General features: G+C 59.3%; 1 protein-coding gene and 1 non-coding gene across 3 annotated transcripts; both read right to left on the reverse strand.

The window, feature by feature from the left end:
* Positions 1 to 2,382: 2,382 nt before the first annotated feature.
* NOP53 (NOP53 ribosome biogenesis factor) lies at positions 2,383 to 11,036 on the reverse strand. 2 transcript variants are annotated; one of them, XM_053915331.2, is made up of 13 exons: positions 10,796 to 11,036; positions 10,270 to 10,334; positions 8,387 to 8,495; positions 7,579 to 7,778; positions 7,169 to 7,239; positions 6,129 to 6,224; positions 4,778 to 4,882; positions 4,495 to 4,701; positions 3,898 to 4,073; positions 3,625 to 3,691; positions 2,826 to 2,902; positions 2,680 to 2,736; positions 2,383 to 2,443 (listed from the first exon to the last, which is right to left on the reverse strand). In XM_053915331.2, the coding sequence occupies exons 1-13, from the start codon at positions 11,017 to 11,019 to the stop codon at positions 2,437 to 2,439; spliced, it is 1,461 nt and encodes a 486-aa protein (XP_053771306.1). In that variant the 5' UTR covers positions 11,020 to 11,036; the 3' UTR covers positions 2,383 to 2,436. The 2 variants fall into 2 exon arrangements, with proteins under 2 accessions (XP_053771306.1, XP_053771307.1); XM_053915332.2 differs by lacking the exon at positions 2,383 to 2,443 and having other exon boundaries at positions 2,676 to 2,736.
* On the reverse strand, positions 3,474 to 3,582 carry LOC112312967 (small nucleolar RNA SNORD23). Its single transcript, XR_002975642.1, has one exon. It is a non-coding gene; the product is annotated as a small nucleolar RNA SNORD23 (small nucleolar RNA).
* Positions 11,037 to 11,538: the final 502 nt, after the last annotated feature.

Genomic DNA, 11,538 nt, shown 5'->3' on the forward strand with positions numbered 1-11,538 from the left:
AAAGCTGCATTATTAGCATCTCACTAAATCCCAAAGTGCCATTCTCCCTGTGATTATTAGGGACATTTCCAAACACAGGAGTTCGAGCTTTCCACATACCCCACCGCCTGGATTCCACCATTCCCGTTTCACTGTACATGGCTTTTGGCGCATCTGGGCACCTGTCCACCACCCCCCCCATCCGTCCATTCATCCCCTTCTATTTTTATACTCTTTGCAAATCATTTAACTAGAGTTCAGCATTTCCAAGTTTTCCTTTTGCTGTAAAATTCAAATGTGAAAGGTAATGGACATGCAATAAAACACATGTCTTTGTCACAGAACGCTTTTGTTTTTGGCACACAGAGGAAGACAATTTCCCCGGCAATAAAGCGCGTGCATTTCCTGCAGACTCGGCTTCACGTCCAGGCTGCAGAATTTGCCGGAGTAGCTGTGACCACCTCGCCCCACCCATTAATTTGGCGGACGCGCCGATGGCCACCTCTGGACATGCAGTTTCCTCCCCTCGTCCAGCAGGTTCCTCCAGGCTCACTCCCCAGGATGGATTTACTGGGTCACAGGTCAAGGCTGCAGGTCCTTCAAGTCGTGATATTTCACAGGACATGGGGGACGCTCTGATGCCAGACGCCCCCTCATTAATTTTTTATAAATACTTGATCTATTTTTATAAATATCTGGTCCTGGAAAAACCTTTCCAAGTGACCACAATAAAAAATAGGAGAAGATAATAGAAAAACTAAAAACACTCAGCGCTTCTGACAAAAGATACCTTACACGAAGCCCCAGGGCACAGCCTGGGGGAAATGTTTGCAACATGTACTACAGGTTTCAGATCTGTGATGAATGAAGAGCAACTACAAAGGAATAAGAAAATGACAAACGGCCCAGGAGGAAAATGGTCGGAAGGTTGGAGCCCGCGCAGAAGAGGAAATTGCCAGGGACCCTATGAAGATCTCTTCGTGGCAACCAGCCCCACGAAGGTGGCCCAGCCATGTGGCAGTGAAGCCACAATGGAAGCCAGTGTGCTCCAGGGCAGCTGGGGGTAAGAACCAGCACGTCTGCACAGCTGACTCCATCGAATGACCCCTTAGAGGTGCCCCCCATTTAGCCCCAAGGTTCACTTCCAGGCTCTTTTCCCACAGACACACGTGAAATGGTCCATGTACAGGTCTCCATTCCAGCGTCACCAGTGCCTATAGCGGCCCATTTGAGTGAAATCATGAGTCCACACAGGTGTGGAAAAAAACGAGGAAGCACCTTGCACACCTGCAGACACCTGCAGTTCTCTAAGATGCACTAAAAAGCAAGTTAGAGCCCTGGCTGGTGTGGCTTGGCGGATTGAACACTGGCCTGTGAACCAAAGGGCCACCGGTTCCATTCCCAGTCAGGGCACGTGCCTGGGTTGCAGGCCAGGTTCCCAGTGGGGGGTGCTCAACAGGCAACCACACATTGATGTTTCTCTCCCTTTCTCCCTCCCTTCCCCCCTCCCTTCCCCTCTAAAACTAAATAAAATCTTTAAAAAGCAAGCTAGCAACCACGGATGGTGTGACTCTATCCAAGACACAGAAAAATAAAAACTGATTCTATTTTCACCCTGACCAGTGTGGCTCAGCCAGTTGGGAATCTTCCCACAAAGCAGTTCACTGGTTCAATTCCTGCTCAGGGCACACGCCTGGGCTACGGGTTCAGTCCCAGCCAGGGAGTGTGCAAGAGACAAATGAGTGATGTTTCTTTCTCACACATCGATGTTCGTCTCCCTCTCCCCACCCTTCCCCTCTAAAAATAAACAAAATCTTTAAAAAATAATACAAACACAGCGGCACCCGTCCCCCAAACTGCAGTGACAGCCACCTCTGCAGAGAGGGTCTGAACAGAGGGCAGAGGTCAAAGATGACAGCGTGGTCCTTTACCGCTTGTAGAATTGTTTTGAAAAATAGCAAATAGGTGTATGGGGGCGAATTACACCCTTTGATGTGTTTCTGTCCCCTCACCTTTACAAGGGGGTAAGTGTAGCCCTCCTTAGCGGGGTGGCTGTGAGGTCTGGGGAGTGTCTCCAGCACAGTAGGCTCTGGGCAACTGTCGCCACCAGCCCCACGTGACAGGGCTGTCCTCCAGACCCGCCTCCCGTCCCCTGGGGTGGACAGCAGGGGCTCCCCGCCTCAGGCAGAAATCCAGGAGTGGACCTGCCCTCCCCTGCCCTGCACACCCAACCAGCCCGCCCTCCCCGTCTTCTCTAAGATCTTCCTCACTCTGGGAACACCTGCCCACCTGGCCCCGAGGGATGGACACTCTGCCAGGTCCTGGGTCCCCACCAGGCTGGGTGCCAGCAGGGGACAGAGATGCTGCCCCCAGCAGGAGACAAGTAGCACACAAGGCCCAGGATGGTGGTCAGAAGGTGCTTTATTGAAGGGTGAGGGCTCCAGCATCCGGCATCAGCTACAACCTAGGGACAGAGTGGGAGGCTGAGGGTGGACAAGGCGAGCAGGGTCCCCACGCTCTCGCCCACTCAACACCCTTCTCGGGTTTGGACCCTTCTGCTTCCCTTTGGGGACCCTCCTGCCCCAACTCAGGTTCAGGTGCATCTGGTGGGCTGCCCCTCAACCACTGACCACAAGGACTGGGTTTGGGATGGGCCAGGACCCAGTGGACGTCACTGAGAAGGGGGTGTCTGTCACTCACTGGATCTCTCGGAACGCCCGTTTCTCCACAAGCTTCACTTTGTACTTGCGCTTGAACCTGGAGAAGGAAAAAGAGCGGTTGGTGATGGGCAAGCCCAGCGAGCACTGGTGGCTCTGACGCCTCCCCCGAGGTGGCCCGGTCCTCACTTGGCTCTCTCCCGAGGCTCGATCATGTTTCTCTTCTGGAAGCTCTTGAACCTGTCTCGGAGGATGTTGCCCTCGGGCTGCGGACACAGAGGAGGAGGCCTCAGCGGGCGCCTGGCAGGAACCCAAGGGCCTGTGACTTCTCCCCCAGGGTCCATCCAGGGCTCCAGTGGAGGCTCAGGCCTGTAGTCTCCCCGTGAGCAAAGGCGCACAGCTCGCCACAGGCACCAGGGGCTCAGCAGGCCCTGAGCTAGAGGGGTGACGGGTACCGACTCGCGGCTGCCTCTGAGCTGCGCTTGGAGGAACCGCAGGAAGGAGGCCAGTGCAGTGGAAAAGGGCGCGCAGGCCGAGGCAGCAGAGAAGCAAAGGCCAGGGGTCAGAGAATGGGGCACGGTCGGCCCTCGGCAGGCCAGCCCACACAGGCCTGTGGCCAGGTGAGGACCTGGGCTTCCTCCTGAGGCACTGGGAGCCATGGAAGGTTCTGAGTGGGGGAGGGACAGGGTCCGCTCTGAGCTTTAGGCTGACCCCTCTGGGACTGGAGAGGGCGAGGGCGGGAAGCAGGGGCTGTAATGGGAGAAGGGCCCTCTGAGGGTCACAGGTCTGAACCAACACATCACCCAGCCCGGGGGGGGCCGCAATCTCAGGGCTCCGTGCCCTCAGCCCCCAGGCCTCAGCCCAACCGGCCCAGCCTGGGGCAGCCATGGTGTCGCCCACAGCCCCTGGGGGCACGGGGAGCAAGGATGCGTGTCATCACTGGGCACGGGCTCTCCCCACGGCACTTCCCCACCCCGACGGCATGTACCTTCAGGGTCCGCAGTGAGCCCGACAACTCCGAGCTGAGCTGCACGTCGATGTCAGGCGCCTGGTACCTGGGGACAAGGGCAGGGCGTTCAGGGGCCTGGACCAGGGCACAGAGTCCAAACCCCCTCCTGGGAATGAGTGGGCTGGGCAGGGGCCTTTGAGACCACGGGGCTTCCGGGGAAAGACGCAGCCTTCCAGGAGGGCCAGGCTGAGCACCAGGACAGGGACCAGCACCCCTCCCAGCCTCCCCAGGACCCCCTAGCCCAGGCCTCACTTGAGCCGACCCAGCCTGCGGGGCTTGTCAGCCTCCGCCAGCCGCTTTGCCCGCCGCCACTCCCGCCGCCGTGCCAGCTCCGCCAGCCGCTGCGCCACCTGGGCCTTGATCCCTCGCAGCCTGAAGAGCTCCTGGTGCCGCAGCCGGGCGGCCCGCGCAGAGGCCTGCTGCGCCCGCTGCAGGGACAGCTGGAGTCAGGGCTCCACCCAGCGCTGGCTGCCCTGCAGGGCGTCTCCCCCCGGGGCCCCTCCCACAGGACAGCTTTCCTGGCCACCGAGCCCAGGTTGCAACAGGCCCCTGCTCCAGTTTCTTCACAGCGGTGGTCTCGGGAAACCACCGTCCTCCCCCATTTGGCTGTCAGTAGCCCATAAACCCCCCCACCCCCCCTCAATGAGCAGCGGGACCCAGCCTACCCCCGCTGTTTCCCCTAAACCCAGAGCCATGCCGGCAGGTGCTGGGGAAACAGTCTCGGCTGCCAGAGCAGCGGCGAGGATCGGAGAAGGCAGGCTATGCACAGGACAGAGAGCAGGCTGAAGGCAGAAGAAACCAGGCCTCGGGCGGGAGTGGGGAACACAGACCTGAGCCGGCAGTGCTCACCAGTATCCGGGCGGCCTTTTCCCGCCGACGCTGCTGCTCCGTCTTCTTCTCCACCGCAGCCAGGAGGGCAGGCGGGGCCGAGGCCTGGGCATCTCCATCTGGGTCTTCTCCAGCCGCCTCAGGGCTCCCTTCCTGGCCCTCGCCCGGCTCCCCCTCCCCGTCGGATTCCTCCAACAGCCCCTGGCACATCTCCTTGAAGGTAGACTCCTGGGTGACAACAGGGAGGGTGTCAGGGAGGGTGGAAGCCAGGGAAGGAGGGGAGGGCTGGCAGGTGTGGGCTCACCTGGGTGGCGACCTGCTCTGCGGGGGGCAGGGCCAGCTGCCGCTCCAGCTTCTCTGCTTCCTTCTGCCGCTGCAGCTCGACCTCATGGGCTTCCCAGAGCAGGGTCTGGGGGAACAGGGCTAGAGTTCAAACTGAGCCCCCAGGGGCTTCTCCTGGGAGTTCCAGACCCGACCCTGCCCTCCTCTCCCTGATCCCCCGGTCACAGGCTCACCCTGCCCCCCAACAGGGGCCAGAGGGGGCTCCCTAACCCTTAACCTTCCCGCTGCTCTGCCAGATCCCTTCAAGGGCAGTCTGGTTTCATCTACACACAACACTCAGAAATGCCAAGTCCACATGCAGGAAGAGCATGGTGGCTGCCTAAGACGGAGAGACGGGACTTGGGGGTGACAGCCAGTGGGCCTGAGGTTTCTCTCTGGGGTGGTAAGAATGTTCTAGAATTATGGCGATGACTAGGCGGCTCAGTGAAAACGCTGAAAATCACTGAGCTGTGCCTGTGAGCAAATCATACGGCCCAGGAATTACATCCCTACAAGGCAGTTACATGACTTTTAAAAAATGACGCCTGTCTGATCTGTCTTCCCCAGCAGTCACACCGCCCCTGGTATGGCCACACCCACCCTCCTGCACCCGGGTGCCAGCGCCTGCCTCTGTAGACCCCATAATCGGGTAAGGACGCCCGGATCCACTCCTGTCGCCGAGACAGCGTCTAATCTGAACGACGCACAACAGCAGTCACGCGTGTCCCACGGCTACTCAATGACCCGGGTTTCTCTTTGGGAAGACGTGCTCCCCAAGGGCAGGGCTGTGTCCCCACCGTCCCTGACACCTGTGCTCCACAAGCGTCTGTGACATGAACACAGGGACTCTCTCACTGCCACGTCTGCCCGTTCCCGACCTGTCTCCGGCCGTGGCCAAACCCCACCCGGACACACAGCACGGGTGTTCAGTTCACTGAGGACTTCGGCACCAACGTCCGGTGAACTTCCTGAAAGGCGCCAAGGACTCGCTCACCTCCAGGCCTCTGTGCATGCTGGCCCCCTGCCTGAAGTTCCCATTCCCCTCTCCCCACAGCCAGCTCCCACTCAGGCTCAGCAGCTGTCCCCTCCTCCAGGAAGCCCTCCTGACCCCTGAGGCTGGACTAGACAACCCCTCTAGGTTCCATAGCCCTGTCCACTCTGGGTCGTCACCGGGAACAGCTGTCTCTCCCACTGGACTGTGAGCCCCAGGAGGGCAGGCCCAGGACTATCTTGATCACTGCTGAGCCCTGGGCTCCCAGTGGGCACAGAGAAAGCGCTGGGCAGGGGACCACAGGGCCAGCAGCTAGGCACCAACTGGGGAGAGGGATGAGTACCTGGTGGTCCTCAAAGGTTGGGTTGTAGGAGGCTCCGGCAGGTGTCACCTCCACAGCAGGCACCCGGGACGGCTTGGTGTAGAGATGTGATGGCCGCTGGAGGACAAAAACCAAAGCAGGCTGAGGCCCAGGGCCCAGGACTCGCGGTTCTCACGGACTCCAGAGCGGGGACTCCAGCCCGGAAGCAGCCACTGCCTCGGCACAGCCCACAGCCTCCCAGCTAAGCAGTGCTGCGGGGTCAGGTCCTGGAACCAGGGACGGCTGGTAGCCCAGGAGTGGCATATCCCCAGGACCAGCGAGCACACTGCAGGCAGGGGCTCTGTCCACGTTTACTGAGACAAGTCCCTATAACTCCACCACAGGCGGGGGTGGGTGAGGCCTGTGTGAACACTCGGTCCAGCACATGACTTCCGGCCCCACTGCGTGTCTGTCAGGGCAGGCGTGGCCTACGGAGACGCACAGCGCAGCCCGCCACCCCCACCCCAGGGCTGTGGGACAGACAAACGATCCGGGCCCGCCCGGAACCGCTGACTCTTCACAAGTCCTCGGGGACGGGGGCGCTGGCTCAGGCCTGAGCGGCACCCTCAGCAGCCCCTCTGCTCCCGGACTTTCCTCATCCCTGCCCATCAGGCCTCCACTCGTCTCCAGCAGAAGCCGGGGTCACCCTGGACGCCCCTGCCCTCGTCTTCTCCCCCCAACCCCACCTCCTCAGAACAGCCTGCCGATGGGCTCTCACAGCTCTCCTACGCAAACCATCTCGGGAATAAACCCAGAAACCAGACCTGCACTCCCTCCAGCCTTCTCCCCCACCCACACCCCTACCCCGACAGCTCCTCCTCCTCCTCCCCGCCGGCTGGCCACCATTCCCTTTGCAGCAAGTGGTTTCCCTGACCTTCCCCACTCGCCATACAGCTGTCACAGGACAGAGCGGCTCTGAGACCCAGGCTCCATGGTCCAGGTGCCAGGCGGTCCCCACTGCTCCCAGCCCGTCCTCCAAGATCCATCACCCAGGACACCCCCACCCCAAAATGCAGTCTCACCTTCGCGCCCTTCTTCTTGGTCTGCTCCAGGAAGAACGTGTCCTGGCCAGCCAGGGGCTGCTCCAGAGGGTCTGTGGAGGCAGGGAGGGTGGTTGCTGGGGGTTCCCTCTGACCCCACCCCTTCGCACAAAGATGGCACTGAAGCCGGGCCAGGGAAGAATTGATTTGCAGACTCCGAGGGGCTTCGAAAGCCAGGCAACAAAAGCACCTGGTTGCGCTCCAGAAGGCAGGAGACCCAGGGCTGAGGGGCAGGAGCCGGCCCCCAGGACAGCCTACCTGGGAAAGGGAAGCACTAACGGGCAAAGGGCCACTTCAAGGTGCCAGACCCTGCTGCACGTGGTGGAGACGACACCCGCAGGGCACACCCTCAGCCAGTGTCCCCGCCCCCAGGTAACAGCAGGGGCACTCACTATCTTTGGCCCAGAGATCGTAGAACGGCCGCTCCACAGTATCCTGGGGCCTGGGCTTGGCCTTGGCCACAGGAGGGTTGAGAAGTCTCGCCTGCGCCCTGCGCACGTCTCGGGGCACCTCGCCCTGCTTTGCCAGCTTCTCCCATAACTGCTCCTTGCGCTTGAGCTTCTTGGCGTTGGGGGCCTGGTGGGCGAGGATGCTGGGACGGGAGAAGCCACAAGGTGAGGTGGGTGCGGCAGAGGCCTCCTCCAGCAGGGGCCCCCCACCCCTCCCCGGGCAGCTCCTCCTCCAGCAGCTCCCCACTCAAAAGGCAAGCTTCCCCCTAGCTCCATCCACTCTGCCACCTGCTTCCCCAGGTCTGTCTCCAGCCCAGGCCTGTCCTCACACAACAATGGCCCCTGGGTCCCTTGCTCTGGATGTCTCCCAGGCACCACACAATACCGATCTCCCATCTCGGGGGGCAGCCCCACCCACCACCCACCACATCAGCCCCTTCAGGGGACTGCCTGACCCTCCTCCTGACAATGGCTCCCAGCCGTCCCCTCCTCTCCCCATCCCCGTGGTCCCTGGGCAGGTCCAGGCCCCATCCCCGCCTACTTCAGCCACAGCACCCAGCCCCTGCCTCGCTCCCTCCAATCCATGCTCCAAAGCCCGGGTCTGACCCCATCGCTGCCCTCCAAGTGACCCTCACCTCTCCCCCTCCCTCCCCAGCAATTCCTTTAGGGCCAGGGAGTGGGGCTGCCGCAGGGAAGGCAGGACGTCCAGCTCTAGTGGGAAAGGAGGGTCCAAGGGCGGTGGGACACTCACTCTTTGGGGGCAGGGACCTTGGATGTGTTCTCTAAAACGAGGTCAACCCGGAGGGGCTTCTTGAGCAGCAGTGATCTCTTCCGGTCTCTGGTCCTCTTTTTGCTCAGCTCTGAGAGTGGGAGAAAGGACAGGAGTTGAGGCCTCGGGCCTCCTCAAGTCCCAACATCAGCTTCCCACCCACCCCACTGCAGTTCCATGGGGCCTGCACCCCAGCAGACATGGGGGCCCCAGGCTGAATCCAGGCCCCCACCTGAGGAAGGAGGCCCGCAAGGGCAGGGCCCAAGGTGCCCAAGCTCTGTCCCCGCCCCCCAACCACACCCATTTCCCCCGGCCTGCTGCGCGCAGCCCTATGCTGGGGACAGAGGGAGTCAGACGCACAGCCCCGCACACGGGAGGCTTCCCAGCACAGCAGGGACATGGCCATAGAACTGGAAACTATAACAAGAAGGAAAACAGGTGGCCAGGTGACACTGAGGCCCAGGAAGCTGGACTCAGGACCCAGTGTGACCGATTATCAGCACAGGGAAGGTTTTCTGCCTTTTACTTCTAAAACCTCATAGTAACTGTGGCTGGTGTGGCTCAGCGGGTTGGGTGTCGCCCTCCAAACCAAAAGGTCGTGGGTTTGATTCCCAGTCATGCCACACGCCTGGGTTGCAGGTTTGGTCCTGGTCGGGGTGTGTCCAAGAGGCAACCAATCGATGTTTCCCTCTCACATCCATTGTTTCTCTCCCTCTCTTTCTCCCTCCCTATCCCTCTCTTTAGAATCAGTAAACGAAGAAAATTTTAAAAACATAAAAATAAAACCTAACAGTAAAAAACAAGATCTCTAGGAGAAAACACACTAGGGTAAATACGTGGCCTTCCGTTTACCATGGGACCGCATGAAAATGACTTTGCTCCCCTGGGCTTTCAAAGTGCAAACGTTAACACCCACCTCACAGGGCTGCACAGGGAGCCCCTGGGAAAATGCACAATCACTATCGTCTTTCTACCTTCTTTTTCACCCAAAGCGGAATCTTTAAACTGCCCCTCCTCCATTCCTCAAGGAGACTTCCTACCAGCCAAAGCAGTGTTCACTACCTCCTCCCCGGTTCACTGGGGTGGGTCCCGACCTACCCTTTCTGTCCACAGCCCACATCTAGCACTTCCGTGAAAGTCGCCCTCAACAGCCCTTTCTCACCTGCCCACTGCAAGTCTCCCTTCCAGAGAGCAAGCCCTCACTTTGGTCAGGACAGGTCCCTTGACTGATCTCGAACATGACCATTACGGGGGTCCCGCTGTTAAAGCGCCTTGCCATTTGCCCATTAAAGCCATCAGCGGAAGCACACCCTACAGCTCGACCTCCATCCCACCAGGAAGCAGACTGCCTGTTCCTAGTGGTGTTTCCAGGTATTGACATACACCCTAACAACCCCTAACTCACTTCTCCGCTTGTTCCAGCACTTCCCGACCCTGCATTCTGGCAAAGCATGACTAGCAGGTGAAGACAAGTTTCTCACCCATTCATTAAAGTGGACCCTCTATTTCCTAAAGCACATGTCAACTAACACTGATCTGACTCATTACAGCAGGTCCTTGACTTGCTTTTCAGCAAATGTACGGGCCTCACGGTTTTCTGTCTCATCTACTCATCGAGGCAGACCCCTGCCGGCTCTTTAGCGCATTGAGATCTGATACTTAAAAAGGAAAACCTGACTTCTTTAAGTTAGTGTCTAGCCGGCTTCCTGTTCATTCCAGGTCCTCTTGTTTACAGTGAAGCCCCTTTTCGGAAGGTGTTTGCCATCCAAGCCACGGCATCAGCTCAGATACTCTCTCAGAGGCTGCGGTGGGCTAGAGAGACAACGACCAATCACTGCCTTGGAACACACAAAGCCCTTCCTCACCTCTTTCCTTGGAGCCGGTGTCCACGAAGAAGAGTTTTTCATCCGGGGCCTCTGATACCAAGCCACTGGGAGATGGAAATACAGAACGTCAGCCACAGACGTCGGGGAGGCAGCAAGACGCTGCGAAAGGTGTAGGTTTAACCTCGCAGGCGGGGCCCAGCTCTCCGCTTATGCTCATTAAAGCATCCTCTTGCTGGCACGGGGCCCCTCCAGGCTAAGCTTTCTCCCGTCAGTTTACAGAACCTAATACTTACAACTCACTATGCAAGGATGGCTACACCGGGCATACAAGGACTAAGAAATTACAGTACTTGTTTACCTGATTTCTAATGTAACTGCGAGTCCTCTATCTGGTAACACTACCAAGTCCCCCAGCCACCGTCTCAGGGTCCCCAGCCCCTGCGCTCGGCTTCCCCAGGGATACCCGGGACGGGTGATCCCAGCACCCCGGAAGCCCCGGCACCCTCGCCCTCACGCCGGATCACACAGAACTTGGTCCGCCTGGCAGAAGGCCCGCCCCACGCACCCACTCGTGCGTTCCTGCAGCCGCACGTCCTCTAGGAACTGATCAATTTCAAGCCCCAGCGGCTCCTGGGCGAGCCGCCGCCAGCCCCGCTTCCTATTTCTGGGGCCTCGCCGCCTCCGTCTCAACGCTGGGTCCACCGAAGTGGGCCTCAGCCCCAAGAAGCCGGAATCGGCCTCGCTTTTCGAGCGATGGCGGCCGCTCCCGCCACTGCTTCCTGCCGCCATCTTGTTAAAGGAAGAAGCCAGGCGCCCGCAGCGGATATCCGGTTTGGGGCGTGTGCGCGCGCAACTGTCCCGTTCACTCCCCAGGGCCACTTCGGCGGCCGCCATCTTGGTAAAGGGGCTGAAGCGGCCGAGGAGCTGGAGGCAGCCATCTTGGGTAAGGGTGCACGGCTCCTCCCTTCTCTGCAGACTCCTGTCCGTCATGCGTCTTAGGGTCTTGGCTCTCACCCTAGCCAAACATCTTTCCTGGCCGCCCAGGGATATTTCTAAATCTGAGTATTATTTTTTAATCTATTTTTCTTAGAAAAGAAAAATCGGAGCCAACCAATGCCGAGTCGGAACAAGATACGTCCCAATCTCAGAACGTTTAGCCGGTCTGCATACCAATCGTGGAATCCTGGAAATCAAAGCGCGTTCGGAATGCGGAGGTTGGAAGCAGAGAAGTTTATATGGGAGGAATGTTAGAAACATACACTATTAGAACCCTAGACGCGCGCACTCAGTTTCCGCCTCTGTAACATG

This window comes from Desmodus rotundus, chromosome 12, assembly GCF_022682495.2.
Source record: "Desmodus rotundus isolate HL8 chromosome 12, HLdesRot8A.1, whole genome shotgun sequence".
NCBI classification, from domain to species: Eukaryota; Metazoa; Chordata; class Mammalia; order Chiroptera; family Phyllostomidae; genus Desmodus; species Desmodus rotundus.

Coding starts and splice junctions, on each gene's coding strand:
- NOP53 (XM_053915331.2), bottom strand. CDS start 11,019: ATGGCGGCAGGAAGCAGTGGCGGGAGCGGCCGCCATCGCTCGAAAAGC. Junction 2,903..3,624: donor GCTCACTGCGGACCCTGAAG/GTACATGCCGTC, acceptor CTGTGTCCGCAG/CCCGAGGGCAACATCCTCCG. Junction 2,737..2,825: donor GAGCCTCGGGAGAGAGCCAA/GTGAGGACCGGG, acceptor TTCCTTCTCCAG/GTTCAAGCGCAAGTACAAAG.